Consider the following 23,485-nt stretch of genomic DNA (forward strand, 5'->3'; position numbering starts at 1 on the left):
CAAATTTTCATAGACCTCTTCGTTTTTGATATACAGGGAGTATTTCAAAATTTACGATTTTCAGACACCCCCCGTCCGTATCTCGTCTATCCGGAAACTTGGTAAAAAAGTAAAAACGGGTTCTAATAGATTTTTTCACGTAGAATCCAATGATGCACGTAGAATTTTTCTAGACATCACGGTTTTTGAGTTATAAACACAACTTAGGTTTTTTTAAATGGAACCACCTATATTTTTTTTTTTTTATTGAACTAGAATTTTTTCAAGCTTTTCAATGTTATATAATACTCCATACTTACCTTTATAATTAACCTCGAAATTAAAAAAACCACATTATTTTATAAGTAGGTTATGATAAATTAAGTGATCGCGTTGCTAGGATACCAGAATAAACAAAGAATTTTGAAAATACTATAATATTAATTATTGACTTATTAAAAAAATGTATCTATTAAATTTTGTTTGCTAAAAACGAAAAATTATTAAAAACTAAACATTATGCAAATATGGCTTCAAGTTACAAGAATTGTTCAAAGTTGTTACCATTTTGATGCACACATTGTTCACAAAGTTTAGTAATGCGTTTAATTGCATTTAGAATAGTTATGGGATGTTGCTGTAAATGTGAAAAAGCATCAGTTACAGCAAATTTTCAATTCCAATTTTGTTCTGTTCTGGGTACTATATACCCGATTCTTGATATATCCCCATAAAAAGAAGTCCAAAATAGATAAATCAGGTGATCTTGCTGGCCATCGCGTTGGACCATGTGTGCCTATCCACCTACCAGGAAATTCTGCAGTTAGATAGCGACTCACTACTTACGCATTATGAGCGGGAGCTCCGTCCTGCTGAAAATAAATATTATTTAGCCGAATAAGAGGAATATCATCCAAAATCTCTGGCAAAGCCTCTTGCAAGAGGACCAAATAGCGATTAGCGCAAAGGTTTCCTTCAAATATTTTGTAAACAATTCGTGGCCCAATAATAAAACATGCCACGCTAAAACCAAATTTTCCTTGACGCTCCCGCTCAATTATAATATGTTGGTTTTCTTGATGCCAATGCCTGTTATTATGACAATTATAGATTCCTGTGCTGGTAAAATATACCTCATCAGACCATATAATAGAGGAACTAAATTCAATATTATTTTGTGCATGGTTCAAATACCAGTTACAGAATTCCAAACGTCGTTCGGCATCTCCCGGGTGTAAGTGGTGAACTATTTGTTCTTTGTAGGGTTTATATTTATACTTTTTTAGAATCGCACAGGCTGTCGATTTTTTAATTCCAACTTGACATTCAATTTCCCTACATGATGTTTTAGGCGCGGCTTCCACACGTCCTAACACGGTAATTTCATTGTTATTCCGATTTTCTTTATTATATTTTTTTGGCCTGGGCATCAAAAAACTTCCATAATTGATCAAATTACGCTTTATTCGCAAAAAAAATTTTTGAATTTGGTTGCGCTCTTTCTGGATATCTGAAGTGAAACAATCTGCTAATAAAATGTTATTGCTGATAAATGTTGCATTCTACCTATTTATGTATAATTCAGCAGCTTGATTAACATTTTCATTTGCATGAATGTAAAATGCTAGCATGTCATATTTTTCATAATTTTCATAGCGCTCCATTTCAAGAAAAAGATAATTAAGTTAAGTTAATTAAAGGTAATTAAGTAACACACGACTTATTGTTAGCACAAAATTCAAAATTATGTTTGACAGTAATTAACTATATTTACTTTGTTTATTCCGGTATCCTAGCAACGCGATCACTTAATAGACAACCTAAGCCTTGACGTAACAGAGATGGGCGGAGCTTATATCGACTCCAAACATTTTCATAGCTAAGTGTGTTGCTAACGGTAAATCACCATATGCAATTTTTTAATTAGTGTTAAAATAAAATAAACTAAGTGACTTTTTATGACATTTCAAATGACATTTTTATATCATTAGCAACTGTGGTTAGCAACGAAATTGTTTGGAGTCGATATAAGCTCCGCCCATCTCTATGACGTCAGGCTAGGCAGTCTATTTATCATTGCCTACTTATAAAATAATGTATTTTATTCAATTTCGAGGTTAATTATAAAGGTAAGTATAGAGTATTATATATCATTGAAAAGCTTGAAAAAAATCCAGTTCAATAAAGAAATAAAATATAGCTGGTTCCATTTAAAAAAACCTAAGTTGTGTTTATAACTCAAAAACCGTGGTGACTAGAAAAATTCTACGTGCACCATTGGATTCTCCGTAAAAAAATATATTAGAACCCGTTTTTACTTTTTTACTAAGTTTCCGGATAGCCGACATACGGGGGGTGTCTGAAAATCGTAAATTTTGAAATACGTATATCAAAAACGAAGAGGTGTATGAAAATTTGGTTTGAGGCATTATAAGTTTCACAAAAAAGTAGCTCAGGTTCGCGAAAACCGCAACTTTCTATCTTTCATAATAACTGAGATATCCTGCAAACCCATCGAAATTTGGACACCCTGTATAGTTTTCGAGATATTGAAACTTTTATTTAAAAAGATTTGACGTAGCGACAATCAAATTATGTATAATCATATTATCAAATTATTACATAAATAAAAACATGGGTGGTTACTACATTTAATTGTAACAAATAATAATTAAACAATGAAATTTTATAACGAACAATAACATGAAATAAAACAAAAACAGTAACAATATTAAATTAAATGTGCAAAATGTTATCCATTAGCAGCAAGGCAATGAATTGCACGAATTGTATTTCTGAAATCATCAGGCAGTATTTGAGTTACTTCGTACCGTATTCGCCGTTCTAATTCTGCTAAATTATTAGGACGGTTTTGATATACTTTGCTTTTTAGATTACCCCATAAGAAAAAGTCGCATGGTGTCAAGTCTGGAGATCGTGGTGGCCATTCTACAGGACTCCTACGGCCTATCCAACGATTCAAAAATACTTCATCTAAAAGCCTGCCTACATTTAGAATAATTTAGATGATAGTGAGGTGACAGAGATTGTTTTCGTTCGGAAAAAGATCTCTACAGGTCGGAATTGTTTGTTCTTGCAATAATTCCAGATAACGATCACCTCATCACCAGTGAGATTTTTATAGATTACAAACGGGCCGATAATTCGATCTCTACAAATACCTGCCCACAAATTTATTTTTTGCTCCGTTTCTCAGCAGACCAGTATCGACAATTGCGTCCATTCACTTTTCTATTCAAATAAAATGTGGCTTCGTCAGAAAATATTATGTTGTTAACGAAGTTCGGATCATCGTTAATTCACCTCATCATTTCTTCACAAAATTGTACACGTCTATCAAAATCATCATCTGATCACTGTTGCAGTAAAGCCGGTTTATAGGGATGTTGTTTCTCCTTTTTCAAAATAATAATTCGTTCTGTGTCCGTTAAATGTAGCATTTCTCTAGTAGATATTTAACTGATAATGCCAGCAACTACCTTTGTTTAAACTTTAAACTGTCTCCGTTACCATGGCAACGCCCATAACAATCATATCGTCACGTCATAGCTTGCTCCAGATAGGTGTAGTTTAGTAATTTTTATACAAGCTTATGTAATAAATGTTCAATAGTAATAATAACAGGAGTAACTAATAATATCTCCGTGTCACCATTTTATTAGATTCAAGTAAACCCATGTTCTTATTTATTTAATATCTACAATTAAGACCTTTTCGAAATCAACTTAAAATAGACAACCTAAGCCTTGACGTCATAGAGATGGGCGGAGCTTATACCGACTCCAAACATTTTCGTTGCTAACTGTGTTGCTAACGGTAAATCACCATAGTGTTAAAATAAAATAAGCTAAGTGATGACATTTCAAATAACATTTTTTGGCGATTTATCGTTAGCAACTGTGGTTAGCAACGAAATAGACAACCTAAGCCTTGACGTCACAGTGATGGGCGGATCTTATACTGACTCCAAACATTTTCGTTGCTAACTGCCGTCATCATTTTTATTTTATTTCTACGCCAAGATATGCGGAAAATAGTTTCAAGTAACTTTTATTTTAATATAAGTTGAAGTTTAAGCTGTAGAACCATTATTCCATACTTTTTGTACACCCTGTATATTGAAACCGATTTTCAAAAAAGTGTTTTCACTCAGCTTAATTCTACTCGCGTTAAAGCATTAATTCCCAAAGTGGTCCAGGTGGACCCCCAGGGGTCCACGGGAGACTCGACGGGGGTCTACGTTGGCGTGACAAAAAAATGGGGGTTCACAATTCGTCCACGAACATTTTTCTGGTTTCGATAGTGAAGAACTAAAATGTTGGCTTGATTTCGCCTATCAATGTAGGCAGATAATATTTTAAGAAGCTCAGCGACTGTTACTTTTAAAAACTTAAGAATTATACCAGAGGTAACTGCAATTCACTGTATCATCCATCGACAACATCTAGTAGCGAAAAATTTGAGTGATAGATTGCACCCATCATTTCAATTTGTGATTAATGCAGTTCACAAAATAAGAAGCAATGCATTGGATACGCGTTTATTTGCACAATTGTGCGATGAAAATGATGAAGACTTCCAACGATTACTCTTATATACTGAAGTACGCTGGTTGTCAAAAAGTGCATGTTTAACAAGATTTTATTCACTTTTTGAATCAGTGTCAGAGTTTCTAGAAAGTAGAGACCCAGACTTAAAAGAAAATCTTATCAATTTGAAAGCAGACTTATGCCATTAACTTACAATTACAAGGGGACAACCTCAATTTAATAAAAACAAAGGGTGTAGTTTCAGCCTTTGTTGGAAAATTGAAATTTATGAAGCAAAATATTAGTCTGCGCGAATTTTCCCAGTTTTCAAACTTGTCACAGGTAGAATGGCTTGATGAGGATATTCAGACATACGTTCAACATTTAATTGCCCTGCATGATGACTTCAAAATCAGATTTGAAGATATTCTGACGATGGAAATACCACCATGATCATAAATCCATTTGATGAAATGGAAGTGAAGAATGTGGTATTACAAGAGGAGCTACTCGAGCTTAACACTAATGAGGAGCTGAAGGTGAAATTTAAAAGAGGGTATCAAACATTTTGGCTGCAGGCAGAAATATCCGAAAAATATCCTGGACTGTGCTGAATTGCGAAAAAGCTTTTAGTGCCGTTACAAACCTTTTAACAAAAAAAAGGAGCAGATTGAATATCATAGAACGGGGAGATTTGCGGTTATTCCTAACATAACTGAAACCAAGTTAAAGTATGCTCGCTATCACCCCTACATCTAATATTGTGCTAGATTAGTTATGAAAAATGTAGATTTTGCATAGAATGGCATAAGCTGGGACTTCCTAAAGAAACTAAATGATTTAAAGTATGCTGACGACATATGCCTTCTGTCGCATATGCATGTAAACACGCAAATAAAAGAATATAAAACAACAGAACGGGTACAATGCGCATCAACAGAGACAACGCACAAACACATATATAGCGAGAATATACAGGAGGTCAAACAGTTCTGCTACCTTGGCAGTATGTCATTAACACTGAGGAACAGAGCCGGACGTAGCTCTAAGAATAAAGAAAGGCAAACTAATGTTTGAAATGTTAAAGGACATATGAAGCTCTTTCCAACTATCTAAGAAAACCAAGCTTCGCATATTAAACACCATAATAAAATCCAAGGTCCGTTGAATAAACATACTGTATAAGGTTATCTCCCTATGAAGGCTGTTGTTATGAACGTATTAACATTTCTATGTTTTTATTTATACAGTGTATTTCACTTAACTCTTACTGGCGTAGTGGTACAAAAAATAAACCACCTAAATTTTCACCCAATTGACGCTATGGTCTACAATGTAGACCACCAATTCAAAATTATTTTCCTACTTTCGCAGCTGCGAAAATTGAAATAGATGAAGATATAAATACCAATATTCATATTTGTTACAGTGAAAATGATTCAGATGACACGATCCTTTATCTGTACTTCAAGCAAGAACTAAAAAAAAATTAACTACAGCTATCAATAAAATAACCAGCTCAAATCCGACACCATATTCTCTGTTTCAACTATTTTTAGGTTTTTCAGGCAAACTTGAAGAACAAATGCGTACTAGAAAACATTACAGGAGAACGACACGAGGAGAAATAAATGCCTTGTTAGGAATCAATTTACTTATGGGGATCAAGCATTGGCCAAGTTACAAAGATTATTGGTCCAGTGCACCAGATCTACGTGATTCTTACATTAGCTCTCTTATGACGCAAAAAAGATTTGGTTGGCTATTAGAACACTTGCATATCAATCATTAGTCTGCTATGCCTCATAGTGATTCGGAATATTTTGATCATCTTTATAAAGTATGGCCGTTGTTAGATCATTTAGAAAAAGCTTTTAAGTATTGTCTTTTATGAAGTGAAGTATTAGCCTTGGACGAGTCGATGATCAAATTTAAAGGTAGAAGTGTGCTAAAACAGTATATGTCTAAGAAACTTCTGCGATAAGTCGGGATGCTGTTTGAAATTCAATATTTATGTTGGAAAATCCCAGGATTAATTTATGGGACAGAGTCTAAGTTCTAGGGTTGTGTACAAATTTACTGAGGGTCTTGAACAAAAAAACCATACAATATTTTTTGATATTTTTGTTAACAATGTGAAACTAAGTGAATGTGTCTCGAAAGTATTTACCTAATTTTAAAATGGACAAGCAGCTCCAAAAAGGTGAATTCGACTGGTACACAAATGATACAAAACAATTTGCAGTAAAATGGAAAGATTAAATGTACGTTACGTACACCTTTTATTAAATTACCACAATCTTGAAGATTGCAGGAAAGGTAATAGAAGAGGAAAAAATGGAAATATATTGTAGATAATAACGCCAACATGAACAGTGTCGATAAATTCGATCAACTTTTAGCTGACTACTAAATAAATCGTCAAAGCAACAAATGGTGGCATCGTATATTTTTCCAATTCGTATATGCTATATAAAATAATGAATCTGTGTGATAGATTGTAGCCCCAGTTTTAGTATCTAATTCCAAAAGGACTAAGAAATCAAGATCAAAAATACAAATAAAAAAAATCAAAGTCGTTTGTACCACAGAGTGTGCGATTAAATTCTGTTGTGCATCAACCTAAGCGTGGAACAAGAAGTAGGTGCGATGTATGTAAGACGGCTAAACCCGAATGATTCTAGTTCTAGGTCTAATGTTAGTTCTAGTTTTATATCATCAGAACTATCACTAGACCTAGAAACATTCGAGTTTAGCCCTTCGTCTCTCAAGACGGCTAAACCAGTATGTTGCTGGTTCTAGGTGTGGTATTAGTTTTAATGATATAAAACTAGAACTAACACTAGACCTAAGAACCTAGACACCGTTCTAGTTTTAATTGTTACTAAGCACTAAATTGTTGTCTATTTTTACTGAAATAGAACTAACATTAGACCTAGAACTAGAATCAGTCGGGTTTAGCCGTATTAAGAGACGTGCGACTAAACCCGAATGTTTTTAGTTCTATATCTAGTGTTAGTTATAGTTTTAATTCTTTATTTCTTGAGTTTAATAACACTTGTTTAGTATTTAAATAATTATTAATACAAATATTACTATTATATTTATATTAATATTATACAGGATGTTTCGAAACTCAACGTCAAGCGTGCACCGGGTGAAAGGCCAAGCCATACCAGTTCTGGTAAAAATGAGAAAAAAATTCTATGTCTCTTAGTTAAGTGGTAATAGACATACTTTTGAAAATGTTAAAAATCGGCCCCGTACATCATATCTTTAAGTACTATGGTCAGTAATGTTCGCAATTTAATAGTGATTTTTTTATAATGTATTAATGTATATCAAACATAATGTATATATCAAACAACAAAAGTCGTTAGTTTTGCAAAAAGTATATTAATTTGATTGAGTTATGGTTGAAAGAATTTATGTCTATCAAGTTTGTCACACGATTTCTAAAAAAAGGAGTAGTACAACACCCTTGGCAAGTAATTTTAAAAGATGGCCTGTTTAGTCAAGTTTCCAAAATGGTACAACACTTGCCATTTTTCTTGTCATAAAAAATATTATTGCCTGTTTTTCTGCAAAAAACGCGTTATTAAACTCTTTATTTCCTCTTAACTTTGTTAGAAGATGTGCCAGTCAATATCTACGTACTACAAAATGTGGTTTCAACAAGATGGTTGCCCTTATGTCTTGCAAAAGGACTCTTTCAAATAAGGTTAACCTAAAGACAAAATTAAACAAACAAATTTATTTATTATTAATTTTATAGCATTATTCTTCTTAAAGCTAATGCACAAATTATTATCCGTCAGCACTAATACAAGCTCTGCATCGTCACAGAAAAGATTTTTTTACTAATTATGCAAATCTCTTTGCATATTTTTCTTCTGCTGCTGTATAAATATTGTGGCTCAGTTCGTCAAGATTTTTAATCGGTTTTTAATACAAAGTTTCTTTTATGCAATCCTAATAAGAAAATCAAAGGGATTTATTTAGACCCAGAGAATAAGGAGGCCACGTAATAGAACCACGACGCCCAATCCTTCTTTCTGAGTATTCTGTATGCAATCCCATACAAGACAAGCATAATGAGCTGGGCAACCATCTTGTTGAAACCACATTTCTCGGTAGATATAGAGTGGCACATCTTCTAACAAAGTTATTAAATTATTTTGGAAGAAATATAAATAACATACGAAATTTTTTAGGAAAAGAAAAACGGCAAGTATACCATTTTGGAATCTTGACTAAACAGGCCATCTTTTAAAAAGAGTGTTGTACTACTCCTTTGTTGTGTGTCAAACTTAATAGACATAAAGTTTTTCAACCTTAACTCAATCAAACTAATAAAAACTAACGAGTTTTGTTGTTTGATTTGTGACTACCATAGTAGCATGATTCATGAGGAATACATTATTAAAAAAATCAATATTAAATTGCGAACATTTCTAACCGTAGTACCTGAAGATATGATGTACGGGAGCGATTTTTAACATTTTCAAAAATATGTCTATCACCATTTATAACAAAGAGACATAGAATTTTTTTCTTATTTTTACCAGAACAGGTATGGGTTGACCTCTGACCCGGTGCCCGCTTGATGTTGAGTTTCGGGACACCTGTATGTATATTACATTATATTTTTCCTCCAATAACGTCACGTTTCCTACCTTACCCCGTCAACGTCAATTTGTTCGAGTTGGATAACCTTATAAGTTATTATTGGATTGAGCCAACGAGAGAGATAGCTTGCGCAAGGTGATCGAACCGAGATAGACATAGAAGCGTACTGACATATAATGGGCGTGCGTTAATTTATAAGATAAAAAACTATCATTTAGAAGTAACATTTATAATACTTACAGGTGAGGTGAAACTGTATTATCGCGAACTTTGCACACGAAACAATACATTTTTAAACATAACGGTGTGACTGGCTGTGACACAACAAAACGATAAACGTCAAATGGAAGAGGTTTGACACTTTTGTGCGCATGCGCCCGTCTGTTTAGTACCGTTTTATGTCTATCTTTGTTACACTTTCACATTATCGCTTTCCATCTGCGTCTATTCACCTTGAACCACATTTTTGTTAGTAGATATATTCAGTTAGCTCAATTCATATTATATATAATCAAAGGTTATAACCAATACTCCTTACTATTGTATGGAATATGGCGAAATATGGAAGATAACCCAAAATATTTTAAAAAAGTGTTTTAGAAAGATATTACGAATAAATAAAGATCTTCTAAACAGCAAAATGAAGAGGGTTGGACACATTCTAAAAATCGAACACAACAATGGCGCGAAACACTGAAATCTATAGGACAGCGGGCGAAAAGGAAGGCACAGAACAACATGTAAGACTATGATGAAAGCGTTGGACGAATAAGACTACTTATATAGATGTATCAAATATTCGTAAAATTAGCAAAGAACCTATTTAAGATTATGTCTCAAGATTAAAATCTAAAAAGATTGATACAAGACAATTCAAAGAAACATTTAACATTGTTAGGTAACGTCATGTTTAGGTACATACATCAATAAAGCGATTATAAACGTAAATAAATATATTTACGTTTTGTTTACCACCTAAATAGTCGAGATAAGTGAAAGAAAAAGAAAGGCAAAACCAGAAATTGACCTTGCAAAATTCGAAACTTCATCAGCACTGTTGGGTTGCGTGACGTTTTTAATCGTTTGCCGACGAGTTCTTATCGTCGCGTACACCAGTATTTGACGATAAACAGAATAAACGATAACGATTGAAAACAAAGAAGAAGGAATCATTTCTACTACTAGCGTTTAGATAAAGAGTTCTTAGTCGGCGTGCGTGGACCGAGTCTTCATCGATCGCCTCTCTGCTGCTATTGATGAAGAGTTGTCGAGTTGCAATTACGATCGCGACGAGTTGAGTTAGTTGCGATGATGAGCCGTGAGCGCATTTGTGAGAATCGACACCAATTATCGGTCGGTCATTAAAGTATATTACGACTCTGATGGGTTCTAAGTAGCAGACGATCTCTTTACAATAAAGGTCACCATGCAAAATAACGGGTTGATATGATCGACCTTGACTTTGTATCTTTTTTCTTTTCATTTAATCTTTTATTGTCTTTCAAAATTTAATTGCTCGACATTATCGTCAAACGAGAATTCTTAATTTCGTTGTTTTCCTGAAATTCTACAAAACCACAATATCAGATTACATTTTTTTAAATAACTCCATTATTCATTGTTTGTAATTACGTTTCAATGAATCGCAACTACACAACAATTCTTGGGGGCTCGAACTTTGGATTCACAACAAAACAATTATTAGAGAATAATAACTATTAGAAAACAAGTACTTAACGTAAACAATCATAAATGTTTCTTTTATTAATTTTTTTGATCCGAAGAAAAGCTTTGTTATTGTTTGTTATTCCGCGGTATTGTTTCTTGGATGTCAAAGTGAAAAGAATTCTCATTCAATAACTTCATAGAGCAGACGATAAACTAGGTTAGCAAAAAATCATATCAAAGGAGATATTTTTATTGTCATGTATGGTTGATTTGTGATTAATAATACTACATGGTTATTAACTTATTTGATATGATTATTTCACAATTAATACGTTATGAAATGTATTGTAAACAGTATTGTTGCTATCCTCAGAATGTTAGGTCTTACTAGTGAGTATTGGATCAAAAAGATGTATGATGATGTAAAGTTGTTGAAAAAGCTTGAACTTAGGAAATCTACCAAATACACGCAGCACAAAAGGATAGATATATCATCCAGCTGGAAGAAGATATTAAAATGATAAGTAAAGGTGAAGAATTACATACCGGATTTTGCAAAGGAAAAGTTTTGCTTGGAAAAGGTGACGTCCTTATGATAACTCCGAGTTTCCGTCTCAAGAGCCGCACGGCTAACCCGAATGTGGCTGGTTCTAGGTCTCGTGTTAGTTCTAGTTTTATACTACCACTATTACTATGTATAACTAACACTATACCTAGAACTAGAATCATTTGGGTTTAGCCGCACGTCTTTAAAGACGGCTAAACCCAAATGATTCTAGTTGTAGGTATAGTGTTAGTAATAGTTTTACACTTATTTGTCACTAGAACTAACATTAGACCTAGAACTAGAAACATTTGGGTTTAGCCGCACGTCTCTAAAGACGGCTAAACCCAAATGATTCTAGTTGTAGGTATAGTGTTAGTTATAGTTTTACACTTAATTGTCACTAGAACTAACATTAGACCTAGAACTAGAATCATTTGGGTTTAGCCGCACGTCTTTAAAGACGGCTAAACCCAAATGATTCTAGTTGTAGGTATAGTGTTAGTTATAGTTTTACACTTATTTGTCACTAGAACTAACATTAGACCTAGAACTAGAAACATTTGGGTTTAGCCGCACGTCTCTTAAAACGGCTAAACCCGAATGATTCTAGTTCTTGGGCTAGCACTGCATAACAATTAAAACTAGAACTAATACTAGACCTAGAACTAGAAAGTTTCGGGTTTAGCCGTGCGTCCTCAGACGCACGGCTAAACCTAAATCTTTCAAGTTCTAGGTCTAGTGTTAGTCCTAGTTTTATTTTACTAAAAATATGCAACATAGTGATATTTTATGCTAACTAGAGAGGTTACCTCTTAAGAAGGTATGGCTAAACGAAATGTGTCTAGTTCTAGGTCTAGTGTTAGTTTTAGTGCTAGTGTTAGTCTAGTTTTATTTATTATTCAGCGCTAGATGAAGCCAGGTATGGGTAATGAACGCTGACCTCGAGGGAAGAATATAAGCTGTGGAAATGAGCTATCTTAGAAAAGGCTAAATATTTGGAAAAGAATGAAAGCAACTACTGTGATAGACCGAATAAAAATAAGAGGCGTACGCTGGTTGAAACAACTGACAGATACCGCCAGGGAGAATGAAATGTGAAAGGCTGAAAAGATCATGGAATCATGCAATTAAAAAGGAGATGAATAGGAAACAACTGAATGAAAACAAGAGAAGATAAAGAGAATTGTATAAACAATACATAGTTGTAAATTGTTATGTAGCATAGGATCCTATATTAGTGTTAATGTAGTACTCCATAAATATATATATAACTTATTATGAACCTAATTCAACAACTATGTTGAAGGCAGGCCAAACATGTATGCTTAATTAAAGGTCATAAGAAGGGCAGGAAGAAAGTTCTGTTCACTACTTATAACCCAAAAAAAAAAAACTTCATCATTCAGCTAATAGACTAATAGTATAAAAATTATTTTGTGGGCAGCCACCATCTTTGCTCCGATAATATAAAAATAGCTAACAGAGAATGTCACCATTCTTGAAAATTTTCTCGTCTTTATACATAAATAAATTCAAAATCATATCAAAAGCAAAACGACCAAAGTATAATCTTAACAACGAAGCAATAAAGTAGTACCAAGTAATGAAAAACAAATAAATACACTTACCAAAGCAACAAAGTATATGAAATACAAATAGCTTAAGGATGATGGAAGAAAACAAACCATAGATGACGGAAGAAAACTTGATGCTCATGGAAGAACGGAGGAAGCAAAAAAATAATCAGCATACAAAAGCATAAAGAAAGACATACAAATAATAATTCGCGAAACCAAAGGAAAGGAATTAGATGAGAAAACCTATGAAGTCGATGTTTTGCAAGACAAATTTGACATATTCAATATGCATAAGAAGGTTAGAGAGGTTGCTGGAAAGTTTAGGAAGTGAACTATGGGAACAGAGTCAGTATGATAACTCCGTCGCAAAACATAACCAAAGAGGTTTTATGCCTCAGCAAAGGGGATCTAAGAACGCTCTCAGGCTACTTGACCGGCCATGTGCCCCTAAAATACCACCTCTTCCACATTGGACAAGCTGAGGATCAAACTTGTCGACTATGCAACGACGAGTCAGAAACTGCTGAACACATACTGTGCAATTGCGTCGCCAGAGGCCGTCTAAGGCACAACGTCTTCGGTAACACTCCCCTGTTACCTACTGACATAAAGGTTCAAGACCTCAGGACAATACTAAGGTTCATTAAGGACCTACATTTGCCCTAAACCTTTGGAGGGGTAAAGTTACAATAGATCTTATAGGTCGCGGTAACGAGAGGGGCCGCTCTCCTCAGCCCGGCAGTAATAATAATAATAATAATAATGGGAACAGAGACTTAGAAAAGCTACATACAACAACTTATTTCGACGTAAGAGGAGTTCCATCATCCGTTCAGACTAAACCTAGATCTAGTGTCTTGGCAGATGAAGCCAAAGTCGCCCTCCATACTCTAAAAGAAGGAAAGTTCCGGGATCAAAATTCTTCTAGCTCTTGATGATACATCTATTAAATTCTTGTCTGACATTTAATAATATCTACAATACTGGAAACATCCCAAATTAATGACTCATTTCTGAAATGATAATTCATGCTGTTGCCATAGAAACGGGGAGATAAGGTGGCTATAAAATCATCAGCCTCATAAGTCATATGATAAAGCTATTTCGTAAAATAGTCCATTGAAGAATGTACAATTTGTGTTTATGAAAAAAGTAGCGATGCTCTGTTCTGCCTGTTACAAGTGTTATTCCAGAGATATGAACTGTGACGTTTTTGTCTGATTTGTTGATTACAAGTTATGACACGAAAAGATGATGGAGGTTTTGGATAATACGGAGATTGACGACAAGGATCTTACAAAACCTCAACTGGAACTTCACTTTTATTCAACCTCAGAAGAAATATTTAAGAAAGTCCTAGAAAATAACATAGAAATCCTACTGAATATTCAGACAATACCGTGATGATTCACTGACAGCAGAAAAAGCTTACAAGAACTAATGAAGAAAATAAGCGACAAGAGTTACAATACGGCTTAGAAATTAATATAAATACCAAGTTCATGGTAATTGGTAATTAGTACACACCAATAAAGAGGGTATCACAGTTCGCCTACCTAGAGACCGTGATTAATGAGGATTGGCACCATTCCCAGGAGATAAGGTGCAGAATAGAGAACCGGGTGGCTAAACTGTTCAAAAGTCGATATTAAAGTCAGACTCTGTGTTTTTGGTGCTTTTCTATAAAGTGGAGTTGTGTACATTAACCCAGATAACACAAAAAAATACTCGAAGTCTTCGAAATGTGGATCAACAAAACAGTACCACGAATCTTATAGGTGGAGGGAAAAATTTGGAATTGATAAACATATAAAATATAATAAACATAGTAATATGAACAGTATCTGCTCGTAATATTCAATTAAATTGAGATGAATTAAGTTCTAATTATACATGTACGAGTATAACTCAATAATTTTGCTGCCATTTTTGGCTTTCCCACCTCAATATATAATTAATTTTAAAAATACACGATTTTAATCTCATTTTAAATAACATAATTTATATTTACAATTATCAATAATAAAAAAAAAGATTTTTGACCTACCTTAACCCACTGTTATTCAATTTAAGATTGACGATGGTCATGTTGAGCTCTCGAAATGTTCTATTATGAAGATCGTCAAGTTGTGATGAATCGATTTCTAAAGTAACCGGCTCCCTGCCGAAATTGTTCCGAAGATGGTCGACAATCTCTGCAAATGATGCTGTTTTCTGGCAATGAACCACGATCCTCAGCGCGGGATAGGTCTCCCTCCGGCAGTTGCAGATCACCGTCCTCCTCCTGCCCTCACAATCGTAGGCCGCTGTCGGATGGGCCACCGCGACCAGGAGCAACGCGAAGAGAACGCCGCCGAAGGCACTTGTCAACCACTGAGGAGTTGTCATCCTCATCAAATCGAACACGAAAGCTCGAATTCGACGTCGCGAATATAAACACTAAAAAGATTTATTTAATAATGTTCTTTAAAGGGACGGATTATTGTTTTGAAAAGAAAATTTGTCGAGGGAAAATTTTCTTTAAGCAAAAAGCTCAACCCCCCAGAGATTTTGGACCGCGACGGTCCTCCGATTCGAGTCGATTCGGTTTGGTTGAAAACGTTTGCTTCTCGATCGCGCCGCAGTCGCCTGGTGACTGACGCCTGATACGGTCCGCGGTGGCGCCTAAATTTCTTGCCTCGTAGCCTTTAGCCTTGGACGGACGGACGGGCGCTCGCTCGCGGCTGAATCGCAGAACTTCGTAAATCCAGAGGCGGGCGCCGGCGACGGTAGCGCGTCCCCCGCCGCCGTCGTCGTCGTCGTTACGGCCCGTAGCACGCGACGGTTATCATCTTTTCCGATCGCGTCCGCGGGCCCCCTGATGAACCAACTCGAGATTTATGAACAGCCGAGGGCTCGTCGCCGTTCACAATGATCGCCAGAAGACGGCGCCTGCACTTAATCGTCCGTGCTAAAGACGGGCGACCAAGTTATCGAAGATGTACTGATTTCAACCCAAAAATTAATTATGGGTAATTTTCGATAATTAACTGTTAATGCTTCTAGATACTTATGAACATATATAGTGCGTAATGGCATAATGGTTGAAGTTATTATCTCGTTACAATCTTTTCTAGATCCTTAAAAATAACAACATACAGTCAGTCCCAAAAGTCATCGTACACAAATGGTTTTCGCATGATTTCCAAAACGTGATCGTAAATAAAAAAAATTTTGTATTACCATACATGTAATTATTTATTTTTAACAGATTTATAAACAGAAAACACTGCAATTTAACAAAATAACTTAATAATTCTTCAAAATCGTTCCATTGCAATCTCACAAAAGTAATCGTACATCTAAAAACCGACAGGGGTTTCCCCGTCTCTTTGTCAATTACGTGGGATTTCCCGTGCAGCTAGTCTAACCTGCCCTACATCTAGTAATCGTTGCTCTCCGTCAAGGTTTATATATAAAAGGTTGTCTAGGTTCGTACGCAACCATACTACGCATTACGTCACATGTGGAAAATAATACCGCCAAGCAATTCAAATTAAACAAATGCATGGAGCACCACATGGCCATGAGGTTGCGTGCGCAATCCGTGATCGCTTACGTCACGAAACACTCCTGCTCTTGCCCCTCGCCCACAAACTAAAATCAAAGTATTGCAGCATAGGAACTTAGACAACCTTTAATATACAGGGTGTCTCGTTAAGCGTACGGAGCGGCTGTATCTCTAGAACGGTAAGGCCAAGAGGTTTGGGAAAAAAATCCTTATAAGCAAAGTGACCAAGAGAAATAGCTGGAAATTATTTTGAAGTTCGTAATTCGACCGCTAGGGGGCGTAACTGCCATTGAGAAACATAAAGTTGCCGCTATCTCAGAAACTTAGACGATGAGCTATAACTTTGACACCATCATTTAATAGCTTGGATAATACCGCATCGCTTTTGTTTTGCGATATTTCTCATATCTGTCATAATAAGGGAGGGGGAGGCCAATGCGTTTTCATATGTTTACATTTTAATATCTCCTAGACCATTCAACCGATTTGAATGTTTTCGGTGTTGTTTGAAAGAGCACAGTTTTATACTCTTTTTAAAGATATTTTCAGTAAGACCGTCTGCTTTAAAACAAATGAGCTAGAGGACGTTATCTGCAGCGATTACATATTTTTGTGATTTTTGAAGAAAAGTTAAATGGAACGATACTATTTACTTCACAGACCCTTAGTCACCTTAAAATTTGCTAAATTTTAGTGAAAACCGCATCTCGATATCACCACCCGTTCTCGAGTTGTAGAAGAAAATGTTAAAAACTCGAGTGCCATCAATCGGATCCAGTTACCTCATCGAGAAAAACAAATCACATTACCATGGTAACTATAAACATGTCATTTACTAACACAGAAGCGTATGATAGAGCGTATGATGATTTATTTTCAATGTTTCGAATACGATCCAACTGCATGGCAAAAATGTGCAATGCAATTACGACAAAGAAAGACATTTTTCTCTAGAAGTGTTTTTAAGATTGACTTAGCGATTACGGAAAATTGGCAACGTGTAGCCCATTCAGACATCTCTATGAATTCGTAAATCATATTGGTGCGCAATGTGATCCCACATAATCTGGGAACTCCGAAAACAATTGTCCACAAGAGTTCTCAAGAGAATAATATCTCCACCACGTTGTTTTACATCAGGCCTTAACAGATACCGATTATGATAACAGACTGAACTATTACCATTGACTTTTAAATATGATTTGGGCAAATCCAAACCTTTTATCACAAATGCTATGGATGCATGAAGCATCTGTCCACAAGCTGATGTAAACTTGCATAATATGCATTCTTGATTCGAGCAAAACCCACATTGCTTTCACCCCTTTATCTATTGGGTAGACTAAACGACCTGACTTTTCAAGAAAAACCAATAACCAGGGAAAATATGACAAAACACTAAATACCAGTAAAAAGTGTCCAGGGAAGAGACTTAGCAGCGCTTTTTTTTTTCGTCGAAACTAGATTAAATAAATGCATCGAGGTTTATGTAAGACATTTCGAACATTAGTGAGCTATTTTTGCCAAAAATTTAAGTTATTCTAAGTGTTTCGGTTTATTTTGTTTTATTATCATTGTTGATGTTTCATTGATCCGTTGGCTTTTCAACACGCCTCAAAAGTAGTTTTGAAGCAGTTCTAAGCTTGGATAAAGTGTGAAGGAAGGTTCTAGATAATAAAATTTTTGTTATCTCTTATTTGTTTCCTAAGGTAACTTGATCCGATTAAGATATACGATTTTTTAACATTTTCTTTTATAATTCGAGAATGGATGGAGATATCGAGATGCGGTTTTCACTAATATTTAGCAAATTTTATGGTGATTAACGGTCTGTGAAGTAAATAGTACCGTTCCATTTAACTTTTTTTCAAAAATCACAAAAATATGTAACCGCTGCAGATAACGCCCTCTAGCTTATTTGTTTTAAACCAAGCGGTCTTACTGAAAATATCATTTAAAAGCGCATGAAATGCTCTTTCAAACAAGACCAAAAATATTTAAATCGGTTGAATGGTCCAGGAGATATTAAAATGTAAACATTTGAAAACGCATTGGCCTCCCCCTCTCTTATTATGGCAGATATGAAAAATATTGCAAAACAAAAGCGATGCGGTATTATCCAAGCTACTAAATGATGTTGTCAAAGTTATAGCTCATCGTCTAACTTTCTGAGATAGCGGGAATTTTATGTTTCTCTATGGCAGTTACGCCCCCTAGCGGTCGAATTACGAACTTCAAAATAATTTCCAGCTATTTCTCTTGCCCACTTTGCTTATAAAGATTTTTTTCCCAAACCTCTAGGCCTTACCGTTGTTGAGATACAGCCGCTCCGTACGCTTAACGGGACATCCTGTATAAACCTTGGCTCTCCGTTTGTCAAAAAAGTGTCATGGCTCCCCAGAGAACGGAAACAAGTGTAGAAGTGAGAAAAATTGTTATAAAATTACATAATGAAGGTCGATCTATACGTGAAATCGCTAAAACACTTAATAAAAGTGCTTCTACAATTCAGTATATAATTAAAAGGTTTGTGGATACGGGAAATATTGAAAATGCTCCGCGCACTGGCCGTCCAAAATTGTTGACTCCCCGAGAAGAACGAAGTATTAGGCAAGAAGTCAACGCAAATCCTCGGATAAGTGCCCCAAAAATAGCGGCAAACGTCCAAAACAAATTTAATAAAACCGTAAGTGCAGAAACTGTGCGAAGAATTTTGCGTGGTGCCGGGTATAACGGACGAGTACCACGAAAGAAACCTTACATTAGCGATGTTAACAAAAAGAAACGAATCGAATTTGAAAAATGCATAAAGATAAAGATATGGACTTTTGGACAAGGATCATTTTTACAGATGAATCAAAATATAACATTTTTGGATGCGATGGTAGGGGTAAAATTTGGAGGAAGGCCCTAGATTTAAAAAATCTCCTACCAACAGTGAAACATGGCGGTGGATCCGTTATGGTATGGGGATCCATGGCTGCTTCAGGAGTCGGTAGTTTAGTCTTTATTGAAAATATAATGAATAAGTGGCAATATTTAAATATTTTAAAGGCTAATTTAAAGCAAAATGCTATACAATTGTGTCTTAGAAGTAATTGGATTTTCCAACAAGACCAAGACCCAAAGCATACAGCGCAAGTAGTTCGCGAATGGCTTCCCAAGCAGCTACATTCTCCTCTACAATCACCGGATATTAACCCCATAGAACACGTGTGGGATTACTTAGAAAAATCTATTAGAATGCACAACATTAGTAGCAAGGAATCCCTAAAAGCTGCATTACAAGTAGAGTGGGATAAAATTCCGGCATCATACACTGAAAAACTTGTTCAATCTATGCCGAGAAGACGAAAAGCTGTACTTAAAGCGAACGGAGGACCAACCAAGCTTGGCTGCGTCTTTAATTACAACTTTTGGATCTGTACGATCACTTTTGTGACATTCTAATGGAAGAATTTTGAAGAACTATTAAGTTATTTTGTTAAATTGCAGTGTTTTCTGTTTATAAATCTGTTAAAAATAAATAATTATGTGTATGGTAATAAAAAAATACTTTTTTTACAACCTCATTTTGGATATTATGCAAAAACCGTTGGTGTACGATGACTTTTGGGACTGACTGTATTTTATGCTTCCTCTAAGTTTTAAAGATTATGAAACGTGTCCGTATTATCCTTGGGTTTAAAAAGTGAGAGGGGAATAATAAAAATATTGCCCAATTATTATCAGTTATTCTTTGAACAAGATCTTCATTGTTGTGTATTTAGGTTTATCATAAAACATTTTCTGATTATAGTGATGGAGGGTTTACGACATTTTGGTTGACTGTTTTTTTCCTATCTTGTTGTTCCTTTTTGCTTCGTACCGAGGCAATATTTCTATTCTGATATTTCTGCGATAAAATATGTAATGACGTCATGTGTACTCCAAGACTCTAATCTGGGTTCACTTCTGTTTACTCTCATTCGTATGAAATGATGGTGATTCAAGAACTGAAAGAAAGTAACTACGTACGGCAGTTTACGTTTATAGAAACGATTCTGAAAATCTTGGGAAATCACTGTATTCTGGTAACGACTCACAATGTAAATTCACTTTTAGAAAATATATTCGGAAGATTTTTATGATGTGAATTCAAAAATATCCAGATTTCGCAGTAAATGTGCACAATTCTCAAATTCACTGTAACATATACATATATATAAGATAATGAGTTTTAAAGTTCTGAAAGTGTATATCTTATTTGTTTTATAAAACTAATTATACCAGCAATTTTTGAGACATAACTAAAAATTTTATCTATTTTATACCGGTCAAACCCAAGGACAGTAGAACCTAACTACTAAATTGTTGGGACAACCTGCCCGCAAACTACGTCATACCATTTGCCACGCCCACCTCTATGCGTTTGCTGTGGTTTTAGAGGTTATATCGTAGACGTATTCATATTATTTTTGAAGTTTTATCTTTTTAGACGTATTAATGTCTATCATGTAACCTCTAAATCTCTAAAAACACACAGCAAACGCATAGTACTGAGTGACAGTTAACAGGGCGTGGCAAATAGTGTGACGTAGAGTGCGGGCAACCAACCCGTAGTGGGCTACAAAAGTACAATGCATGTAGCAGTCCTGTTAGATTCTACTGTCCTTGGGTCAAACCCGATTTCAGGCTAAACTTGTGTATCCTAGATCAAACCAGTTTATGCTATCAACTAATTCAACCTACGAAAAAGTAGTTTGGCCTCATAATAAATAAACATTTTAGGCTAAATTAGTATCACCTAAACTACACTGGTTCCGCATTGTTTCTATTCTGTTGGATGCCAGTTTTCTACTATTTGCGCGTTGTCGTTTTATTACTTGATAAAAATTTGTTTGCTACACTTAAAATTAAGTCTATTCGAAATTTGTAATTTTCTGTAGCTTAAATTTTACTGTCAGAAATGAATAGTAAGTGCCAAATAGATCTAATCGATTTTCAGGCTCAATCTGATGGAAAATACAGGATTGTTCTAGTTTACCAAGATTACATTGTATTGCTCCGTCCTTTAGAAACTAAAAGAAGAAAAGAACTTGCCTACTGTATTCTAGAACCAGATAACTTAAACTAGTGCGCGGGACACAACATCAAAAATAAATTAAAGCTTACGATTTATAAAAAACAACATACATTTAGGCATAAAACAATTGCCTTACAAAGCTATGTTTGGAGTGGAACCTAGAGTAAGTCTTCCAACGGCATTTTTATCATTTTTTTTCATTAGTAACTTCGAAAATAATAATGAAAATCATGATTACAAAAGGTCGTTCACCAGCTAAAGTTCAATTCTTGATATAGATAGAGGTATAGTAACCCTGAGAATACGTACATTTAAAATAAATGACAGAGGCCTATACAAAAGCAGGTACTCAGCATGAGATATAGCAGAAACTTCATTGTAGGTTATGTAAACACATCACATCGTTCCTGCCAAGCCAAAACGGTATAAACGCCAAAATGGTCACTTTTTACTTAGCTATACTGTTAAACCGAATTTTTAAATCTGCATCCAGCAGTTAAAGCGCCATAACCGCAAAGAAACTTCAATCGCTACAATATTAATTTACAGTTTTCACAAATGCCTATAAATGTTGTTTTGGCTTGGCAGCGGTGACGTACTGCTAAATTTAAGCATATTGGTCATAAAAAAATTAAACATGACCATTTTTTGTTTGTGTTTATCAAACTGAATTTGATATTTCTATCCAAACATTTTTATTATAAAGCACAGTAAATCAATATACCGGGTGTCCAATTAGTGCGATATCGGACGATATCTCCTTACAGGGTGTCGCTAGAAGAAAATGTTTATATATAAAGTTGTTTGGTGCTCGAAGGTGCATAACCTAAAAATATTTTTGTTTATACAGGGTGTTCCAAAAACAAAGTACAACTTCGTACATTTAAATGGACCACCCCATATTTTATTACATTTTTGAATTACCCTTAAAATTCGACATACTTTTTGTTAAGCATTACCTATACTAAAATTTTTTTCAAATATTCAACATTTTGTGAAAAAATCGCCGTCTGCACGTGTCTATAAAAGAAAGCATACCCAATTTATTTAAGACCCTACAAAACAAATCTTTTGTAGATTATTAATGCATAGTTACAGTAACTTTATGCCCCTATAAAAATCTGGTAACGTTCTACAGGGTGTTCGTAATATTGTACTCAATACCAGAAACTTGAAATAGCTATATCTCATTTTTTTTAAATGGAATGCCTCATATTTTTTTATCTTAAATTATTCACCAAGCAATAAGGTTTCTTTTTTATAAAGCATGTCCTATACCTATTTGCAATAGTTATCTATAGGACAATAGGTACGAAGTTACGAATATTACGAAGTTCTACCTTGTACTTTGTTTTTGCAACACCCTGTATAAACAAAAATATTTTTGGGTTATGCACCTTCGAGCACCAAACAACTTTATATATAAACATTTTCTTCTAGCGACACCCTGTAAGGAAATATCGTCCGATGTCGCACTAATTGGACATCCTGTATATCAGTGCAAGAAAAAAATATTCTATGCAAGTCCAAATGCCATCAGAACATGTCTGCAAAACAAATAAAACACTCAAATAAAAGTTACACAGTGAATTTCACTTAAAATACAATACACAAAAATATTTTTTCATAGAAATCAGGGCGGCCCTACTTACTTTGTCCCATATAAAATGCAACATGTCTGAATGTTTCTAGTTCTAATGTTAGTTATATTGACAGTGGTAGATGGCGCTAGTTACCATAAGATATCACTATGTTGCATATTTTTATTGCACTAAAATTAGAACTAACACTAGAACCAACACAAGACCTAGAACTAGAATCATTCGGGTTTAGCCGTCTTGAGAGACGTGCGGCTAAACCCGAATGTTTCTAGTTGTCGGTCTAGTGTTAGTTCTAGTTGTACAATAGCGCTATCATTAG

The 23,485-nt window shown here is 34.9% G+C and overlaps 2 protein-coding genes across 3 annotated transcripts in view; one reads left to right on the plus strand and one right to left on the minus strand.

Annotated features, from left to right (window-relative positions):
* Positions 1 to 15,676, minus strand: part of LOC111416886 (larval translucida) — a 42,223-nt gene extending 26,547 nt beyond the window's left edge. The window contains exon 1 of the mRNA XM_023048998.2: positions 14,998 to 15,676. Coding sequence (XP_022904766.2) covers positions 14,998 to 15,344 — 347 coding nt within the window. The 5' untranslated portion in view covers positions 15,345 to 15,676. The remainder of the gene's footprint in view (positions 1 to 14,997) is intronic.
* LOC139428963 (transmembrane protein 234 homolog) overlaps positions 1 to 23,485 on the plus strand; it is a 79,254-nt gene that overhangs the window by 32,847 nt on the left and 22,922 nt on the right. The window lies entirely within an intron of this gene.

The sequence above is a fragment of the Onthophagus taurus genome, chromosome 1 (genome assembly GCF_036711975.1).
Source record: "Onthophagus taurus isolate NC chromosome 1, IU_Otau_3.0, whole genome shotgun sequence".
NCBI classification, from domain to species: domain Eukaryota; kingdom Metazoa; phylum Arthropoda; class Insecta; order Coleoptera; family Scarabaeidae; genus Onthophagus; species Onthophagus taurus.